This window comes from Coregonus clupeaformis, unplaced genomic scaffold (genome assembly GCF_020615455.1).
Source record: "Coregonus clupeaformis isolate EN_2021a unplaced genomic scaffold, ASM2061545v1 scaf0015, whole genome shotgun sequence".
Taxonomy (NCBI): Eukaryota; Metazoa; Chordata; class Actinopteri; order Salmoniformes; family Salmonidae; genus Coregonus; species Coregonus clupeaformis.
Genome location: NW_025533470.1, coordinates 1398991 through 1419399, shown reverse-complemented (window position 1 = coordinate 1419399; position 20409 = coordinate 1398991). Strand labels below are relative to the sequence as shown.

Genomic DNA, 20409 nt, shown 5'->3' with positions numbered 1-20409 from the left:
TGGGGAACCGCTCAGAGGCCCTCTCTGCTACTCTGTTGACCAGCCTGCCTACTCTCTCCTGCTCCTCTCGTAGGTTGTTGGTGCCGGTGTGAATAATAATGTGGCCTGGTGTGCCAAAGTCAGGCTGGGACAGGATGTGGAGTGCATCCTGTGTTTTTGGGCACCATATTTTGCGCACCTTGTGTTGGGGGAAGAGTTTATCTTCTTGGATGAATTTCCCATTTGAGTCAATGAGGATGGCCACCTCAGTGGGTTTTACCAGATTAGTGTGTTTACGGTCTGGGGCTGGAGTACACAGGGCCTGTGTACATGGAGGGGTGTGTGGGGGGTGTCAGGGGGGCCAGAGAGCTTCTCTCTGTCGTAGGTGTCTCCATGTGAGCCTCCTTGTTGACTGGGTGTGTGGGTAAAGTGTTGTCGGTATGGGGGGTTGTGGGTAAAGGTGGGTCGGGTGGGGGTGTTAGGGGGTGGTGAGGGCTGCAGCTTCTCTCTAGGAGTCTCTACAGTCTGTTCTCTGTGTTGCAGCACCCTCTTGATGCCAGACAACTCCCTTTGCCATCTCCTCCTTTACCTGCACCAGCTCTCTCCTCATGGTGGCCTTTACCTCCTCCAGCGCTGTGGTAAGGCTCTCTCTCAGCTCCTGGACAGAGTTCTTCAGCTGGGTCCTGCACTGGTTGATCTGGTCCTGTAGAAGCTCTGTGTCTGGACTGGTGGTGGTGTAGCTGGGGAGCTGCTCCTTCAGCTCAGTAACCCATACCTCTATCACTGCCAGCCTGTCTCTCAACAGGCTGATGGTAGTGGGGTCTTGGCTCTGGTGGTTGTAGGAAGGCAGGGGGAGGATGGTCCTGCTGTTGGGGTGCCTGAGGTGAGGGGAGAGGTCGGGGTGCTGTCCTTTTCTTTTTTGTTTTCCGCTATCTTCGTTAGGGTGGGGAAGTCCTGCACAACAGAGCTGAGTGCAGCCTCACTGCCCTGGACCATGACAGTGCCGTTCTGATACATATTTACTGTCAGAAACCTGTTTTCCTGGTCCTTATCGCTGTCCTCAAAAATGTGGATTTGCCTTCCCTTGCAGATGCCTTTCTTCGTGGTATAGCTGAAATGCCTGGTTACAGCTGTATGCCAGGCAGTAGTGTGGTCTGTGTAAAATAACAGGTTTGTAACAGTCCTGTTTTGTGAGCAGTCGGCAAACAAAGTTTCTGGGTTCTCCCTCAGAATTCTGTGTTTAAAATTGATTCTTCCTTTCTCTGATTTGATTTCTGCTGGGTATTCAAAAAAAGCGGGGAAAGTCTCTCAGTTTCTGTCGCTGCTAACGCTGCTAGCGCTGCCTCAGTGGCCATGTTGCTATGGTTACCACCAGTAAACAGTTAGAGCTAGACGTTAAGCTAACGGACCGATTTGAATTTGGCTAGCTACCACGATGAAGATTGGTCTTTTAACTCACTCTCTGTCAATTTTTTTCCTCCCTTTGTTGATCTTCAGTTGTACAATTTGATTACCTATACATTTTTTGCTAATTGAATCGTGTCAATCTCGCTCTTAACAAACAAAAGTTATAACAAGTCAGGAGCTGTTCCTCTGCATGACTTCTCTCTCTCTCTCTCTCTCTCTCTCTGTCTCTCTCTCTCTCTCTCTCTCTCTCTCTCTCTCTCTCTCTCTCTCTGTCTCTCTCTCTCTCTGTGTATAACTGTACTCATCGCTCTCAAATGTTCAAATTCAAGCTGCTTTATTGGCATGAAAAACATTGTGTCAATATTGCCAAAGCAACAATGTATTCAATAATACAATTATCAACAATAACAAATAATAATATCAGATGGTAGTAAATAATAACAATAGAATGTTAACAGTCAATAGTAGAAATGTAATAGATCTAAATATGGAAAATGAAACTATAACTAACTTATAACTAAATAACGGTAATCTTCACCATTATATCAGTACTACAACTACCATCATCATTACTACCACTACTACCACCACCATCATTAAACTGCCATCATTACCATTACCACCCATACCACTACTATTTGGAATGATAAACAACAATAATAATGATAATAACAATAATAGCAATAATAATAATAATATGTACGTTACTATTTACTATGCAGATGTTATTATTCAGTGTCCCTCAGGCTATGGCAGGCAAATACATATTTGGCTGCAAGAGGAGCCATAGCTCCTTCGCCCATGAGTATTTTTAGTTTTTCCTCTGGGTTTAATAAGTTAACATTTGGAATACATGTAGTCATTTCTGTGAATAATGAATGTCTTTGTGAGGAATATTTATCACAGTAAAGGAGAAAGTGCATTTCTGTTTCTACCTCCCCTGTCGTGCAGTGACCACATACACGCTCCTCTTTGGGTAGCTATGTCTTTTTTATGTCTGCCGGTTTCTATTGCCAATTGGTGGTCACTCAGCCTGTACTTGGTAAGGATCTGTCTCTGCTTCGTATCTCTGACAGAGTAGAGATAATCAGCCAATTCATATTCTCCGTTTAGAGCCAGATAGCAATTTAGTCGGCTTTGGGATTTTGTTTCGTTTTTTCCAATGTTGTAAATATGAGTCCTTTGATTGGTTCATGATTTTGTTCATTGGAATTCTTTCTTTTGAACCAGTGCTGGTGTCAGCTTGGTTGGTTAGGTCCAACACCAGCTGACTGAGAGGGCTCGTTTCTGGGCTCAGCTCTTGGGTTTGAAGTGCTTTAAATTGCAGACTTGAATTTGGACTTGAATTTAGATGTAGCCAAAATTTTAATGATATTTTCTGTATTTTCATTACTACTGGAAAGCGGCCCAATTCTGCCCTACATGCATTAGTTGGTGTATTTCTCTGGACTTGTAGAATTTTCCAACAGAATTCTGCATGTAGGGCTTCAATTGGATGTTTGTCCCACATTTTAAAGTCCAGTTTATTGAGTGGCCCCCAAACCTCACTTCCGTAATTGGGATGTTGATTTTGAATAATTTCATTTCTATTGCATACTCTGCGGGCTTTTTCTTTGAGTGCATTCACTGCCATATTAAAGTTTCCCGATGCAGATATGGTCAGACCAAGGTATGTGTAATTTTTTGTGTGTTCAATTATGGTGTTGTTCAGGGTGAATTTATATTTGTGTTTCTGACATCTGTTATTTTTGTGGAAAATCATGATTTTAGTTTCTTTGAAATTTACTGCCAGGGCCCAATTATGGCAATATTGCTCTAGAATGTTATGGTTCTGTTGAAGACCTTCTTTGGTTGGTGATAGAAGTACCAAGTCATCAGCATATAGCAGGTATTTTACCTCTGTGTCAAATAGTGTGAGTCCTGGGGCTGGAGAATGGTCCAACATGTCTGCTAATTCATTGATATAAATGTTGAAAAGATTTGGACTCAAACTGCAGCCTTGTCTCACACCTCAACATTGTGAAAATAATTATGTTCTTTGGTTTTTGATTTTTATTGCACACTTGTTTTCTGTGTACATACATTTTATTAAGTCATACACCTTACCACCAAGCCCACTTTGGAGAATTTTGTAGAATAGCCCTTCGTGCCAAATAGAATCGAATGCTTTTTTAAAGTCAATAAAGCAAGCAAAGATTTTGCCCTCTTTTTTTGGTGGACGTGTCTATTAATTAGTGTGTGTAAGGTGTATATATGGTCAGTAGTGCAATGGTTGGGGAGAAAGCCAATTTGACATTTACCTATTACATTTTTTTCTTGAAGAAAGGTTTGAATTCTTGAAATGCTACAGAAAACCTTTCCAAAGTTGCTGTTTACGCAAATTCCCCTGTAATTATTGGGGTCTGATTTGTCTCCACTTTTGTGGACAGGGGAGATGAGCCCCTGGTTCCAGACATCAGGAAAGCAGCCAGAAGATAAAACTATGTTGAACAATTTAAGCACAGCATTTTGCAACTCAGGTGTGCTGTTTTTCAGCATTTCATTTCTGATGTTATCTAGACCACAAGCCTTTTTTGATTTTATAGATTTGAGCTTTTCATTTAGTTCTTGTTGGGTTATTGGGTAATCTAATGGATTTTGGTTGTTTTTAATGACTGATTCAAGGATGATCAATTTTTCTTGAATTTCTAATTGGTTCTGTTGTAAGTCTTTTTGTGGGATGTTTTTGTATAGATTATCAAAATAAGTTTTCCAAATTCCTTCATCTTGCATGGCTAATTCTTGTGGCTTTGTCATACTTAAATTGTTCCACATGTCCCAGAACTGATTTTGGTCAATTGCACTTTCAATTTCATCAAGTGTCTTATTGGTATAATTCAATTTCTTGCGTTTTAGTGTATGTTTATACTGTTTCAGAGTTTCAAAATATTCAGCGTAGATCTGGGTTGTTTTGCTGCTTATGTTTTTCATTTGACATTTGTCTTAGGTGTTTTCACATTTTTTACATTCTATATCAAACCATTTTTTCAGAAACATTTAGTTTTTTGTTTCTGATGTTGCATTTCTTTGGTTTTCTCAAATTTGCTTTCGATGCTGCTTTTTGGAAAATGCAATTTATGTTTTGAGTAGCCGAATTGACACCTTCTTTATTGTTTTGGTATTGTGAGTTATTGAAAAACTGTATAGAGTTCATCATTTCATTTGAGTTCAATGTTTCAATTAATCTCTCTGCGCTGTTTGGAGCCCATCTGTACGATTGGTTCATGTTGTAGAGTTTATTGGGCTGTTTTTTCGAATGAATATTGCTGTTTAATTTCTTCAGAAACACGTTGATTTGACTGTGATCTGACAATGGTGTCTGTGGTCTGACAGTGAATGCACTAATGGAGGAGGGGTCCATGTCAGTGATGGCATAATCGACTACTCTTGTCCCAAGAGCTGAGCAGTAAGTAAACCGACCTAAAGAGTCCCCTCTGATTCTACCATTAAGCATGTACAGGCCTAAGGCTCGACAGAGATGCACTAACTCCTTCCCATTTTTGTTCAGTATTTGGTCAGGACTGTTTCTATTATTTATAATTGGGCTACTGTACAAGGAGGGGTGTCCCAATATGTAGTGGTTACCTCCCGCATCAGTGTAGTCAGGCTCAGAACCTGTTCTTGCATTGAAATCTCCACAAAGAAGCACTTTACCCTCTGCCTGAAATTGAATGATTTCTGTATGGAGATTGTCAAAAAACTGATCATCATAATATGATGAATCTGAAGGAGGAGCATAAGCTGCACATATGTATACATCATTGTCACAATAGATTGTACCTTTGTTAAGTTTTAACCAAATGTGATTAGTACCTTTTTTCATTTCATTCAGTGCTAAGTGCTGCTTATGCCAAATGATGATTCCACCTGAGTCTCGGCCCCGTTTAAGATTTTTATGTTTGATTGATGGTAGTAAACTTTCTCTATAGCCTGAGGGACACTGAGTATCTATGTCTCCACGACACCATGTTTCCAGTAGGATTATGATGTCCTGTCCCTTGATGTTTTTAATCAATTCTGGATTTGTTTGTTTTATAACCTAAATGTGAAGAGTACAGGCCCTGGATATTCCAAGAGCTGATAGTTAATGATCTCATTTATAATAAGTGATATTCACTGGTTTGAGTAAAGTACATTGAAAAAAATAAAATAATAATAATAATAATAGTTATTTATATATATACATACATACATACATACATACAATTATACATCACTATTATTATAATACCAGTGCCAATAAAATAAAGGATAGTTGTAAACAAATTAATAATAATGGCCCAAAAAATAAGTACAATGCAATCTGCAACCCTGTGTGTGTGTGAATTAAAGGGTCTGTCTAGCCCAGTAGTCTGCATATTAGATGCAGTAGTTGGCGCACCTCTCCAATCTCTGATTGTTCTAGGTGTCTTTTGCCAGAGGTTACCTCAGCATATGTAGGCTGATGATCTGAATGATACATGGTGTGGACTGCATCATGTGGTCCACTTCTCCGAAGGACAGTGTTCTGCCCAACCCTGGAGTAGTGGTCAGTGCTGTGTTGTGATGGGCCGGGTCCAGTAGAACTGTGTTGTGATGGGCCGGGTCTAGTAGTGCTGTGTTGTGATGGGCCGGGTCTAGTAGAGATGTGTTGTGATGGGGTCTAGTAGAGCTGGGTTGTGATGGGGTCTAGTAGAGCTGTGTTGTGATGGGCCGGGTCTAGTAGTGCTGTGTTGTGATGGGCCGGGTCTAGTAGAGATGTGTTGTGATGGGGTCTAGTAGAGCTGGGTTGTGATGGGGTCTAGTAGAGCTGTGTTGTGATGGGGTCTAGTAGAGCTGTGTTGTGATGGGGTCTAGTAGAGTTGTGTTGTGATGGGGTCTAGTAGAGCTGTGTTGGGATGGGGTCTAGTAGAGCTGTGTTGTGATGGGCCGGGTCTAGTAGAGCTGTGTTGTGATGGGCAGGGTCTAGTAGAGCTGTGTTGTGATGGGGTCTAGTAGAGCTGTGTTGTGATGGGGTCTAGTAGAGCTGTGTTGTGATGGGCCTGGTCTAGTAGAGCTGTGTTGTGATGGGGTCTAGTAGAGCTGTGTTGTGGTGGGGTCTAGTAGAGCTGTGTTGTGATGGGGTCTAGTAGAGCTGTGTTGTGATGGGGTCTAGTAGAGCTGTGTTGTGATGGGGTCTAGTAGAGCTGTGTTGTGATGGGGTCTAGTAGAGCTGTGTTGTGATGGGGTCTAGTAGAGCTGTGTTGTGATGGGGTCTAGTAGAGCTGTGTTGTGATGGGGTCTTGTAGAGCTGTGTTGTGATGGGGTCTAGTAGAGCTGTGTTGTGATGGGGTCTAGTAGAGCTGTGTTGTGATGGGGTCTAGTAGAGCTGTGTTGTGATGGGGTCTAGTAGAGCTGTGTTGTGATGGGGTCTTGTAGAGCTGTGTTGTGATGGGCCGGGTCTAGTAGAGCTGTGTTGTGATGGGGTCTAGTAGAGCTGTGTTGTGATGGGGTCTAGTAGAGCTGTGTTGTGATGGGGTCTAGTAGAGCTGTGTTGTGATGGGGTCTAGTAGAGCTGTGTTGTGATGGGGGTCTAGTAGAGCTGTGTTGTGATGGGGTCTATTAGAGCTGTGTTGTGATGGGGTCTAGTAGAGCTGTGTTGTGATGGGGTCTAGTAGAGCTGTGTTGTGATGGGGTCTAGTAGAGCTGTGTTGTGATGGGGTCTAGTAGAGCTGTGTTGTGATGGGCCGGGTCTAGTAGAGCTGTGTTGTGATGGGCCGGGTCTAGTAGAGCTGTGTTGTGATCTAGTAGAGCTGTGTTGTGATGGGGTCTAGTAGAGCTGTGTTGTGATGGGGTCTTGTAGAGCTGTGTTGTGATGGGGTCTAGTAGAGCTGTGTTGTGATGGGGTCTAGTAGAGCTGTGTTGTGATGGGCCTGGTCTAGTAGAGCTGTGTTGTGATGGGCCGGGTCTAGTAGAGCTGTGTTGTGATGGGGTCTAGTAGAGCTGTGTTGTGATGGGGTCTAGTAGAGCTGTGTTGTGATGGGGTCTGGTCTAGTAGAGCTGTGTTGTGATGGGGTCTAGTAGAGCTGTGTTGTGATGGGGTCTAATAGAGCTGTGTTGTGATGGGCCTGGTCTAGTAGAGCTGTGTTGTGATGGGCCGGGTCTAGTAGAGCTGTGTTGTGATGGGGTCTAGTAGAGCTGTGTTGTGATGGGGTCTAGTAGAGCTGTGTTGTGATGGGGTCTAGTAGAGCTGTGTTGTGATGGGGTCTATTAGAGCTGTGTTGTGATGGGGTCTAGTAGAGCTGTGTTGTGATGGGCCGGGTCTAGTAGAGCTGTGTTGTGATGGGGTCTAGTAGAGCTGTGTTGTGATGGGTCTAGTAGAGCTGTGTTGTGATGGGGTCTAGTAGAGCTGTGTTGTGATGGGGTCTAGTAGAGCTGTGTTGTGATGGGGGTCTAGTAGAGCTGTGTTGTGATGGGGTCTAGTAGAGCTGTGTTGTGATGGGCCGGGTCTAGTAGAGCTGTGTTGTGATGGGGTCTAGTAGAGCTGTGTTGTGATGGGGTCTAGTAGAGCTGTGTTGTGATGGGCCGGGTCTAGTAGAGCTGTGTTGTGATGGGGTCTAGTAGAGCTGTGTTGTGATGGGGTCTAGTAGAGCTGTGTTGTGATGGGGTCTAGTAGAGCTGTGTTGTGATTGGCTGGGTCTAGTAGAACTGTGTTGTGATGGGCCGGGTCTAGTAGAGCTGTGTTGTGATGGGACGGGTCTAGTAGAGCTGTGTTGTGATGGGGTCTAGTAGAGCTGTGTTGTGATGGGCCGGGTCTAGTAGAGCTGTGTTGTGATGGGACGGGTCTAGTAGAGCTGTGTTGTGGTGGGGTCTAGTAGAGCTGTGTTGTGATGGGGTCTAGTAGAGCTGTGTTGTGATGGGGTCTAGTAGAGCTGTGTTGTGATGGGGTCTAGTAGAGCTGTGTTGTGATGGGGTCTAGTAGAGCTGTGTTGTGATGGGGTCTGGTAGAGCTGTGTTGTGATGGGGTCTAGTAGAGCTGTGTTGTGATGGGGTCTAGTAGAGCTGTGTTGTGATGGGGTCTAGTAGAGCTGTGTTGTGATGGGGTCTAGTAGAGCTGTGTTGTGATGGGCAGGGTCTAGTAGAGCTGTGTTGTGATGGGCCGGGTCTGGTAGAGCTGTGTTGTGATGGGACGGGTCTGGTCGTGCTGTCCTGAGGCGGGCCCCGTCTGGTCGTGCTGTCCTGAGGCGGGTCTGGTCTGGTAAATCTGTGTTGTGTTGGGCCCGGTCTTGTAGAGCTGTGTTGTGATGGGCCGGGTCTGGTAGAGCTGTGTTGTGATGGGACGGTTCTGGTCGTGCTGTCGTGAGGCGGGCCCCGTCTGGTCGTGCTGTCCTGAGGCGGGTCTGGTCTGGTAAATCTGTGTTGTGTTGGGCCCGGTCTTGTAGAGCTGTGTTGTGATGGGCCGGGTCTGGTAGAGCTGTGTTGTGATGGGACGGGTCTGGTCGTGCTGTCCTGAGGCGGGCCCCGTCTGGTCGGTGCTGTCCTGAGGCGGGTCTGGTCTGGTAAATCTGTGTTGTGTTGGGCCCGGTCTTGTAGAGCTGTGTTGTGATGGGCCGGGTCTGGTAGAGCTGTGTTGTGATGGGACGGGTCTGGTCGTGCTGTCCTGAGGCGGGCCCCGTCTGGTCGTGCTGTCCTGAGGCGGGTCTGGTCTGGTAAATCTGTGTTGTGTTGGGCCTGGTCTAGTAGTGCTGTGTTGTGATGGGGTCTAGTAGAGCTGTGTTGTGATGGGCCAGTTCTGGTCGTGCTGTCCTGAGGCGGGTCTGGTCTGGTAAATCTGTGCTGTGTTGGGCCTGGTCTAGTAGAGCTGTGTTGTGATTGGCCTGGTCTGGTAGAGCTGTGTTGTGATGGGCCGGTTCTGGTCGTGCTGTCCTGAGGCGGGCCCCGTCTGGTCGTGCTGTCCTGAGGCGGGCTGGGTCTGGTCGTGTTGTCCTGAGGCGGGCCCCGTCTGGTCGTGCTGTCCTGAGGCGGGTCTGGTCGTGCTGTGTTGTGATGGGCCGGTTCTGGTCGTGCTGTGTTGTGATGGGACGGGTCTGGTCGTGCTGTCCTGAGGCGGGCCCCGTCTGGTCGTGCTGTCCTGAGGCGGGTCTGGTCTGGTAAATCTGTGCTGTGTTGGGCCCGGTCTTGTAGAGCTGTGCTGTAATAAGCCGTGTCTGGCTCTTCTCTCCTGGAGATGGTGGGGGTACTGTTGTTTCAGAAGGTGGGGCGGGGGGCTCTGCTGCTGGGGTGATGGGTGTGTGGGTCCCTGCCAAGTGTTGCATCCTTAAGGTCCTTGGCAAAGGTTCTGATACTGTCCTGATCAATGTGTACATTATCGTATAAATGTTCACATGTCAGAGTGGGGTGGTGAGCCGTTCTGACGTTGAGCAGTGAGGCACAGTCCACAGTCATCTGTTGATTTATTTTGTCGATCAACTGTCCTGGGAAGTCTTTTCTTGGTAGGAGGGTGGACACAACTATATTGGTTGTTGGGAACATAGCCTGTGCCCGTTCTGCCACTCTTCTCACTGCCCCAGATACATTTTCACCTTTGGCACGAAGGTTGTTTGTGCCAGTGTGGATGATGATGTTGTCGGGGGTGTCAATCCTGGTCTGACTGAGTAGCTGCATTGCACTGTCAGTTGTAGGACACCAGAACTTATACACCTGGTGTCTAGGGAATAATCTTTCCTGGACTAAGAACTTCCCATTTGAATCAATAAGGATTGCAGTTGTGGGTGACTGTCTGGGTGGAGCAGACTGGGAGACTTGTATTCTGACCTGGGCTGGAGCAGACTGGGAGGCTGGTTGGCTGACCTGGGCTGGAGCAGACTGGGAGGCTGGTTGGCTGACCTGGGCTGGAGCAGACTGGGAGGCTGGTTGGCTGACCTGGGCTGGAGCAGACTGGGAGGCTGGTTGGCTGACCTGGGCTGGAGCAGACTGGGAGAATGGTAGGTTGGCCTGGGCTGGAGCAGACTGGGAGGCTGGTTGGCTGACCTGGGCTGGAGCAGACTGGGAGGCTGGGAGGCTGGTTGGCTGACCTGGGCTGGAGCAGACTGGGAGGCTGGTAGGCTGACCTGGGCTGGAGCAGACTGGGAGGCTGGTTGGCTGACCTGGGCTGGAGCAGACTGGGAGAATGGTAGGTTGGCCTGGGCTGGAGCAGACTGGGAGGCTGGTTGGCTGACCTGGGCTGGAGCAGACTGGGAGGCTGGTTGGCTGACCTGGGCTGGAGCAGACTGGGAGGCTGGTTGGCTGACCTGGGCTGGAGCAGACTGGGTGGCCGGTTGGCTGACCTGGGCTGGAGCAGACTGGGAGGCTGGTTGGCTGACCTGGGCTGGAGCAGACTGGGAGGCTGGTTGGCTGACCTGGGCTGGAGCAGACTGGGAGGCTGGTTGGCTGACCTGGGCTGGAGCAGACTGGGAGGCTGGTTGGCTGATCTGGGCTGGAGCAGACTGGGAGGCTGGTTGGCTGACCTGGGCTGGAGCAGACTGGGTGGCCGGTTGGCTGACCTGGGCTGGAGCAGACTGGGAGGCTGGTTGGCTGACCTGGGCTGGAGCAGACTGGGTGGCCGGTTGGCTGACCTGGGCTGGAGCAGACTGGGAGGCTGGTTGGCTGACCTGGGCTGGAGCAGACTGGGTGGCTGGTTGGCTGACCTGGGCTGGAGCAGACTGGGTGGCTGGTTGGCTGACCTGGGCTGGAGCAGACTGGGTGGCTGGTTGGCTGACCTGGGCTGGAGAAGACTGGGAGGCTGGTTGGCTGACCTGGGCTGGAGCAGACTGTGCTGGAGCAGACTGGGAAGCAGGTAGGATGACCTGGTCTAGAGCAGACTGGGAGGCGGGTGCAGTGTCATCAGGCTGTGTGGTGGAGGCCATGCTGGTCTCAGGTTCTGCCTGTGTTGTACCAGGCTGGTGGACATGTTCTCTAGATGCAGAGGACATATTGACTAGCTGCTGGTTGTGGGGGTCAATGTACCTCTCTCTCTGCTCTAGCTCCTTTCTTGTTGTGCTCAGATGGTCTCTGAGGTCATCATTTGTCTGACTCAGTTTGTCCATTCTGCTTTCTAATTGAGCAATAGATGCTCTGCTCTCCTCCCTGAACTGTTTCATCTCTTCTTTTAGTTTCTGGACAGTGTCCTCCTCTTGAAGCCTGTTCTCTCTGAGTTCTATGACCTCTGCTTCGACTAGAGAGAGGGTGTTGTGGAAACGTTGCATAGCAGGTGTTCTTGGTGTTGTAGGCATGTTCTTGGCTCTGTCTGCTGCAGGTGAGGTAGGTAGAGGGACACTGAGGGCTTCTTGCTGGGTCACAGAGACCGTTGGGGCCTGCTTTTCTCCATCTCCCTCCTTGACTTTTTCCTCAGTTTCTGAGATGAGTTCAGCTTCTGCTTTTAGGGTAGAAAACATATTCTCAAAAGCCTGGAGGCTTGAATCATTGCCTTGTATCAATACAGTTCCATTATTATATAAGTTGACTGTTTAATACGTGTTGCTCTGGTCAGCTTCTTCAGAAATGCTGATCTGACATCCTTGATGCCTCTCTTTTTTGAGAAAGGGAAATTGTTGTAAATAACCCTTTTCCATATGTGCCCTAGTTTGGTATTAAATAATACATTTGTTCTTGTTTTGCAACTGGTAAGATCTGCAAACAGGCATTCATGGTTCTGTCCGATCGTCAAACCTTTGAAACTTTTCTTAGTTTTCTCCGTCTGGATGTTTTACATTTTACATTTTTAGTCATTTAGCAGACGCTCTTATCCAGAGCGACTTACAGTTAGTGAATACATATATATATATATATATATTTTTTTTTACTGGCCCCCCGTGGGAAACGAACCCACACCCCTGGCGTTGCAAACGCCATGCTCTATCAACTGAGCTACATCCCTGCCGGCCATTCCCTCCCCTACCCTGGACGACGCTGGGCCAATTGTGCGCCGCCCATGAGTCTCCCGGTCGCGGGCGGCTGCGACAGAGCCTGGATTTGAACCAGGATCTCTAGTGGCACAGTTAGCACTGCGATGCAGTGCCTTAGACCACTGCGCCACTCAGGATGTCTGGTGGGTAAACAATTTCCATAGCAACGCTGCAATAGAAGCGTTGTTTCTTGTATTATATATATAATATTAATATAATATTCTCTCTTGTGTCTTTTAGAGGACTGTTTTACTTTGATGTCCTTTGTCTTCTGTCCTTATTTTGTCTTTCTTTTCTTCTGTTAACTAGATATTATTTGTTAGCTAGCTAGCTTCTTCCAGGAGACTCCCTAGCAACTGCTTAGCAACTGGTAAACAATTCAGCTAGCTAAGATAACTACAATTTTATGAAAAATAGTTACTTTTTCAAAAGCCTTTCTTCTTTGTTTGTTGCTTGTTTTGTCTCTTATTCAGTCTTGCAGTTTTCTTTTGTTTTTTCCCCGATGTACTTCACTCTAAAAACCATATAAATTTCGATATTTGTAGGAGCTCATTTTTTCAGCAGCTGCTGCTCTATTTGGAATCTTTCTTCTCTCTCTGTATGACTGTACTCATATCTCTCCCTCTCTCTCTCTCTCCCTCTCTCTCTCTCCCTCTCTCTCTCTCCCTCTCTCTCTCTCTCTGTCTGTCTCTGTCTCTCCCTCTCTCTCTCCTCTCTCTCTCTCTCTCTCTCTCTCTCTCTCTCTCTCTCTCTCTCTCTCTCTCTCTCTCTCTCTCTGTCTGTCTCTGTCTCTGTCTCTCCCTCTCTCTCTCTGTATGACTGTACTCATCTCTCTCTCTCTCTCTCGCTCTCTCTCTCTGTGTCTCTCCCTCTCTCTCTCCCTCTCTCTGTCTGTCTCTGTCTCTATCTCTCCCTCTCTCTCTCTCTCTCTCTGTCTGTCTCTGTCTCTGTCTCTCTCTCTCTCTCTGTCTGTCTCTGTCTCTCTCTCTCTCTGTATGACTGTACTCATCTCTCTCTCTCTCTCTCTCTCGCTCTCAATTCAATTCAATTTCAATTTCAATTTAAGGGCTTTATTGTCATGGGAAACGTATGTTAACATTGCCAAAGCAAGTGAAGTAGATAGTAAACAAAAGTGAAATAAACAATAAATATTAACAGTAAACATTACACTCAGAAGTTCCAAAAGAATAAAGACATTTCAAATGTCATATTATGTATATATACAGTGTTGTAACAATGTGCAAATAGTTAAAGTACAAATGGGAAAATAAATAAACATAAATATAGGTTGTATTTACAATGGTGTTTGTTCTTCACTGGTTGCCCTTTTCTTGTGGCAACAGGTCACAAATCTTGCAGCTGTGATGGCACACTGTGGTTTTTCACCCAGTAGATAAGGGAGTTTATTAAAATTGGGTTTGTTTTAAAATTCTTTGTGGATCTCTGTAATCTGAGGGAAATATGTGTCTCTAATATGGTCATACATTTGGCAGGATGTTAGGAAGTGCAGCTCAGTTTCCACCTCATTTTGTGGGCAGTGTGCACATAGCCTGTCTTCTCTTGAGAGCCAGGTCTGCCTACGGCGGCCTTTCTCAATAGCAAGGCTATGCTCACTGAGTCTGTACATAGTCAAAGCTTTCCTTACGTTTGGGTCAGTCACAGTGGTAAAGTATTCTGCCACTGTGTACTCAATGTTTAGAGCCAAATAGCATTCTAGTTTGCTCCGTTTTTTGTCAAGTAATTCTGTTTTTGTTTTCCCATGATTTGGTTGGGTCTAATTGTGTTGCTGTCCTGGGGTTGTCTAGAATGGATTGAATTTGTTGTTGCCTAATAGTTTTTTGGTAGGTTTGGACACTACTTTCCTTCCATCCATAGCATGTCTTAATAGTATTCAGTTCCCTTGGCTTTGATGCCTCGTGATTGAGTATTGCTCTGTTCAAGTAGACTGTGATTTTGCTGTGGTCTGATAGGGGTGTCAGTGGGCCGACTGTGAACGCTCTGAGAGACTCTGGGTTGAGGTCAGTGATAAAGTAGTCTACAGTACTACTGCCAAGAGATGAGCTATAGGTGTACCTACCATGGGAGTCCCCTCGAAGCCTACCATTGACTATGTACATACCCAGTGTGCGAAAGAGCTGCAGGAGTCGTGACCCGTTTTGTTGGTTATGTTGTCGTAGTTGTGCCTAGGGGGGCATATGGGGGAGGGAATGCTGTCACCTCCAGGTAGGTGTTTGTCCCCCTGTGTGCTGAGGGTGTCAGGTTCTTGTCCAGTTCTGGCTTTTAGGTCGCCACAGACTAGTACATGTCCCTGGGTCTGGAAATGATTGGGGGGTCTCGCTGGTCTTGGTGGGGTGTCTGTTGATCTGTTGCTCCTGTGTGAGGTGTTGGGTCTGCGGTTGAGGGCGATATCCTTTAGGGTCCGGGCGAAGGTGGGCACTGCTGCCTTGTATAGGTGGACCTGGTCATAAAGGCTGTCCTTGATGATCTTTTTGGCCTTCCTGTGACATTCGGGTGCTGTATGTGTCTTGGAGGGCGGGTAGTTTGCCCCCGGTAATGCGTTCGGCAGACCGCACCACCCTCTGGAGAGCCCTGCAGTTGTGGGTGGTGCAGTTGCCGTACCAGGCGGTGATACAGCCCGACAGGATGCTCTCAATTGTGCATCTGTAAAAGTTTGTGAGGGTTTTAGGTGATAAGCCACATTTCTTCAGCCTCCTGAGGTTGAAGAGGCTCTGTTGTGCCTTCTTCACCACACTGTCTGCGTGGGTGGACCATTTCAGTTTGTCGGTGATGTGTAGGAACTTGAAGCTTTCCACCTTCAAGGAACTTGAAGCTTTTACCTTCTCCACAGCAGTCCCGTCGATGTGGATAGGGGGGTGCACCCTCTGCTGTTTCCTGAAGTCCACGATCATCTCCTTTGTTTTGTTGATGTTGAGTGAGAGGTTATTTTCCTGGCACCACACTCCCAGAGCCCTCACCTCCTCACTGTAGGCGGTCTCGTCATTGTTGGTAATCAAGCCTACTACTGTTGTGTCGTCTGCAAACTTGATGATTGAGTTGGAGGCGTGCATGGCTACGCAGTCATGGGTGAACAGGGAGTACAGGAGGGGGCTGAGCACACACCCTTGAGGGGCCCCAGTGTTGAGGATCAGCGAAGTGGAGATGTTGTTTCCTACCTTCACCACCTGGGGGCGGTCCGTCAGGAAGTCCAGGACCCAGTTGCACAGGTCGGGGTTCAGACCCAGGGCCTCGAGCTTAATGATGAGCTTGGAGGGTACTATGGTGTTGAATGCTGAGCTATAGTCAATGAACAGCATTCTTACATAGGTATTTCTCTTGTCCAGATGGGATAGGGCAGTGTGCAGTGTGATGGCAATTGCATCGTCTGTGGATCTATTGGGGCGGTAAGCAAATTGAAGTGGGTCTCGGGTGACAGGTAAGGTAGAGGTGATATGATCCTTGACTAGTCTCTCAAAGAACTTCATGATGACAGAGGTGAGTGCTACAGGGCGATAGTCATTTAGTTCAGTTACCTTTGCTTTCTTGGGTACAGGAACAATGGTGGCCCTCTTGAAGCATGTGGGAACAGCAGACTGGGAAAGGGAGAGATTGAATATGTCCATGAACACACCAGCCAGCTGGTCTGCGCATGCTCTGAGGACGCGGCTAGGGATGCCGTCTGGGCCGGCAGCCTTGCGGAGGTTAACATGCTTAAATGTCTTAATCACGTCGGCCATGGAGAAGGAGAGGCCACATTCCTTGGTAGTGGGCCTCGTCAGTGGCACTGTGTTATCCTCAAAGCGGGCGAAGAAGGTGTTTAGCTTGTCTGGAAGCGAGACGTCGGTGTCGGCGACGTGGCTGGTTTTCATTTTGTAGTCCGTGATTGTCTGTAGATCCTGCCACATACGTCTTGTGTCTGAGCCGTTGAATTGCGACTCCACTTTGTCTCTATACTGATGTTTTGCCAGTTGAATTGCCTTGCGGAGTGAGTAGCTACACTGTTTGTATTCTGCCATATTCCCAGTCACCTTGCCATGGTTGAATGCGGTGGTTCGCGCTTTCAGATTTGCGCGAATGCTGCCACGGTTCTATCCACGGTTTCTGGTTAGCATGACATCATTATACCATAGAAACATCATTTCAGGGTAGGTTTTAATAGTCACAGTGGGCACAACATCACCTTTACACTTCCTGATAAACTCAGTCACTGTTTCAGTGTATATGTCTAAATTATTTTCGGAAGCTAACCGGAACATATCCCAGTCCGCGTGATCAAAACAATCTTGAAGCGTGGATTTCGATTGGTCAGACCAGCGTTGAAAAGTCCTTAGCACGGGTACTTCCTGTTTGAGTTTCTGCCTATAGGAAGGGAGAAGCAAAATGGAGTCGTGGTCAGATTTGCCGAAAGGAGGGCGGGGGAGGGCCTTATAACCATCCCGGAAGTTTGAATAGCAATGGTCGAGGATTTTAGCAGCGTGAGTACAACAGTCGATATGTTGATAGAACTTCGGCAGCCTAGTCCTCAAATTTGCTTTGTTAAAATCCCCGGCTACAATAAATGCGGCCTCAGGATATGTGGTTTCCAGTTTGCATAAAGTCCAGTGTAGTTCTTTGTGGGCCGTCGTGGTATCGGCTTGAGGGGGGATATACACGGCCGGGACTATAACCAGAGAGAATTCTCTTGGGAGATAATACGGTCGGCATTTGATTGTGAGGTATTCTAGGTCGGGTGAACAAAAGGACTTGAGTTCCTCTATGTTGCTACAATTACACCATGAGTCGTTAATCATGAAACACACACCTCCGCCCTTCTGCTTCCCGGAGAGATACAGTTGAAGTCGAAAGTTTACATACACCTTAGCCAAATACATTTAAACTCAGTTTTTCACAATTCCTGACATTTAATCCTAGTAAAAATTCCCTGTCTTAAGTCAGTTAGGATCACCACTTTATTTTAAGAATGTGAAATGTCAGAATAATAGTAGAGATAATTATTTATTTCAGCTTTTATTTCTTTCATCACATTCCCAGTGGGTCAGAAGTTTACATACACTCAATTAGTATTTGGTAGCATTGCCTTTAAATTGTTTAACTTGGGTCAAACGTTTCAGGTAGCCTTCCACAAGCTTCCCACAATAAGTTGGGTGAATTTTGGCCCATTCCTCCTGACAGAGCTGGTATAACTGAGTCAGGTTTGTAGGCCTCCTTGCTCGCACACGCTTTTTCAGTTCTGCCCACACATTTTCTATAGGATTGAGGTCAGGCTCATCTCTAGGTGACAGAACGCGTCTCCTTCCTGAGCGGTATGACGGCTGTGTGGTCCCATTGTGTTTATACTTGCGTACTATTGTTTGTACAGATGAACGTGGTACCTTCAGGCGTTTGGAAATTGCTCCCAAGGATGAACCAGACTTGTGGAGGTCTACCATTTTTTCTGAGGTCTTGCCTGATTTCTTTTGATTTTCCCTTAATGTCAAGCAAAAAGGCACTGAGTTTGAAGGTAGGCCTTGAAATATATCCACAGGTACACCTCCAATTGACTCAAATTATATCAATTAGGCTATCAGAAGCTTCTAAAGCCATGACATCATTTTCTGGAATTTTCCAAGCTGTTTAAAGGCACAGTCAACTTAGTGTATGTAAACTTCTGACCCACTGGAATTGTGATACAGTGAATTATAAGTGAAATAATCTGTCTGTAAACAATTGTTGAAAAAATGACTTGTGTCATGCACAAAGTAGATGCCCTAACCGACTTGCCAAAATGATAGTTTGTTAACAAGAAATGTGTGGAGTGGTTGAAAAACAAGTTTTAATGACTCCAACCTAAGTGTATGTAAACTTCTGACTTCAACTGTATTTATTCCTGTCTGCGCGATGAACTGAGAACCCGTCTGGCTGGACCGATTCCGACAGAATAACCCCAGAGAGCCATGTTTCCGTGAAACAGAGGATGTTACAGGCCTTGATGTCTCTCTGGAAAGAAATCCTTGCCCGTAGTTCAGAGACTTTGTTAACCAAAGAGTGAAGATTAGCGAGTAGTATACTTGGAAGCGGTAAGTGGTGTGCGCGCCTCCTAAGTCGGACCAGCAGGCCGCTCCGAGTACCTCTCCTCCGCCAGCGATGTTTTGGGTCAGCCGCTGGAATCAGTTCAGATCAAAGGATCCGCTTCGGGAAAGTCGTATTCCTGGTCGTAATGCTGGCGAGTTACCGCCGCTCTGATATCCAATATTTTTTCCCGGCTGTATGTAATGATGCCAAACACTTTCTGAGTTAATAATGTAAAAAGATAATACATAAAAAAACAAAATACTGCAAACTTTCCTAAGAGCTAGTCGCGAGGCCGCCATCTTCGTCGGCACCAGGTGGGGATGTTGATGTTGAAGTGCTCGGTTCTTCTCCTGCTCCTGCTCTTTCTCCATTTTGATGTTGTCTCACCACAGTCCAGAGTGCAGATATGTCTCTCTCCACCTCCAGCTCTAGTTAAGGGGGTGGTGTTGTGCTGGACTGGAGTGTGTTCACCTGCTGTTCCAGCTCCACTTGCCTTACCTCCAGCTGGGTGAATGTATCCTTCATTTCAATGAGGGAGTAGTACTCTGTGCTGGGAAGTTGACTTTCCGCTTGGGGTTGCTCTGTGGGGTTATGTAATGAAGAGGTCTGGTCTGACCCGCTCGGGGTAGGGGTATCTTTCTCAAGGGAGAGCTTCTCCTGCTGAGCTATTTCTTTGATTAGGTGAAAGTCCAGCTGGAACTGTTTGGGGTTGCCCTGTACCAATACTGTTCCAGATTTATAGAGATTTATATTAGACGACTCAGAGTCCTCGATGTCTAGTATCCTGAGTTTCCACCCATCGCTAACACCCCCCCTCTTAACAGAGGGGTAGTGTGTTAATATAGCACTGTGCCATGCCAGGGGATGGTCTGTGTGGAAGATAAGGTTGCTTATGTTCCCATTTTTATAAAAGTCAGCAAGAAGTGTCTCCTGATTTCCCATCAGGAGCTTCATTTTGAAACTCTTTTCGTGTCTTATCATTCTTTACATTCAGAGGGTACTGTATTTTAATGACCTCTGAACAGCGGGAGGGTGCTTCTAAGGCCTCTCCATTTAGTTGGGGTAGACTGTACGACTCTTCTGCCATTGTTGGCCTCAAGGGGTTTGACACCTCACTTCCCACGTCAGTGCTAATTGAAGTTGTATCTCTTTGTACTAGCAAGCTTGGTAGCCTTAGCATTCAGTCCTTATAAAGTAAAATATATAATTGTAATGTATTTTTCTTCTTGGTTTTTGAAAGTAAAATATTGCTTCAGACTAAACATTACTCACTCAGTTCCAGGTTGGATGGTGTTTTCAGGTTTCTGTTTGTTTGCCAGAGCATTTGCTGTATAGTTTGGGAATAGTCATCCTTGGTAGTAGAAAGCCTTCCAGGTAATTCCGTCCAAAATCAGGTTGTAGGTTTGGAGTTTTGGTTTGGAATGAAGGTTATGTTGTGGAGGGTAGCATCCTGTATATGTCCCTGCCAAAAAAATCAAAGTTTATCTAACTCTAAATCTATATTTTTTGTAAAAACATGCTGAAAAATGCAGGAGCAATGTCTTTGAGCTCTCTCTCTCTATATATATAACTGTACTCATCTCTCTCTCTCGCACTCTCTCTCTCTCTGTGTATAACTGTACTCATCTCTCTCTCCTTCGCCCCCATTAGAAGCTGCAGGAGCAGGATGAACGTGCGGAGCAGTTGAAGGGTCGTCTGCGTTGGGAGCAGAGAGAGCTGAGGGTGAGACTGGAGCAGCTACAGGGAGGCCTGGGGGGTCTGACTGGTCAGGGTCTGGGAGGAACAGGGGTGGTCTCAGAGAGGATGAGGAACGACAGTCTGGGATCAGCAGCCATGTCCTCTTCAGAGAGATCTGACTCTGACAGAGGTGAGTCTCTCAATCACAGCTCTCTTCTCTAATCACAGCTCTCTTCTCCAATCACAGCTCTCTTCTCCAATCACAGCTCTCTTCTCTAATCACAGCTCTCTTCTCTAATCACAGCTCTCTTCTCCAATCACAGCTCTCTTCTCTAATCACAGCTCTCTTCTCCAATCA

At 46.6% G+C, this 20409-nt stretch overlaps 1 protein-coding gene across 1 annotated transcript in view; it reads left to right on the top strand.

Annotated features, from left to right (window-relative positions):
* Positions 1–20409, top strand: part of mxd3 (MAX dimerization protein 3) — a 48728-nt gene that overhangs the window by 26636 nt on the left and 1683 nt on the right. The window contains exon 5 of the mRNA XM_041873021.1: positions 20025–20241. Coding sequence (XP_041728955.1) covers positions 20025–20241 — 217 coding nt within the window. The remainder of the gene's footprint in view (positions 1–20024; positions 20242–20409) is intronic.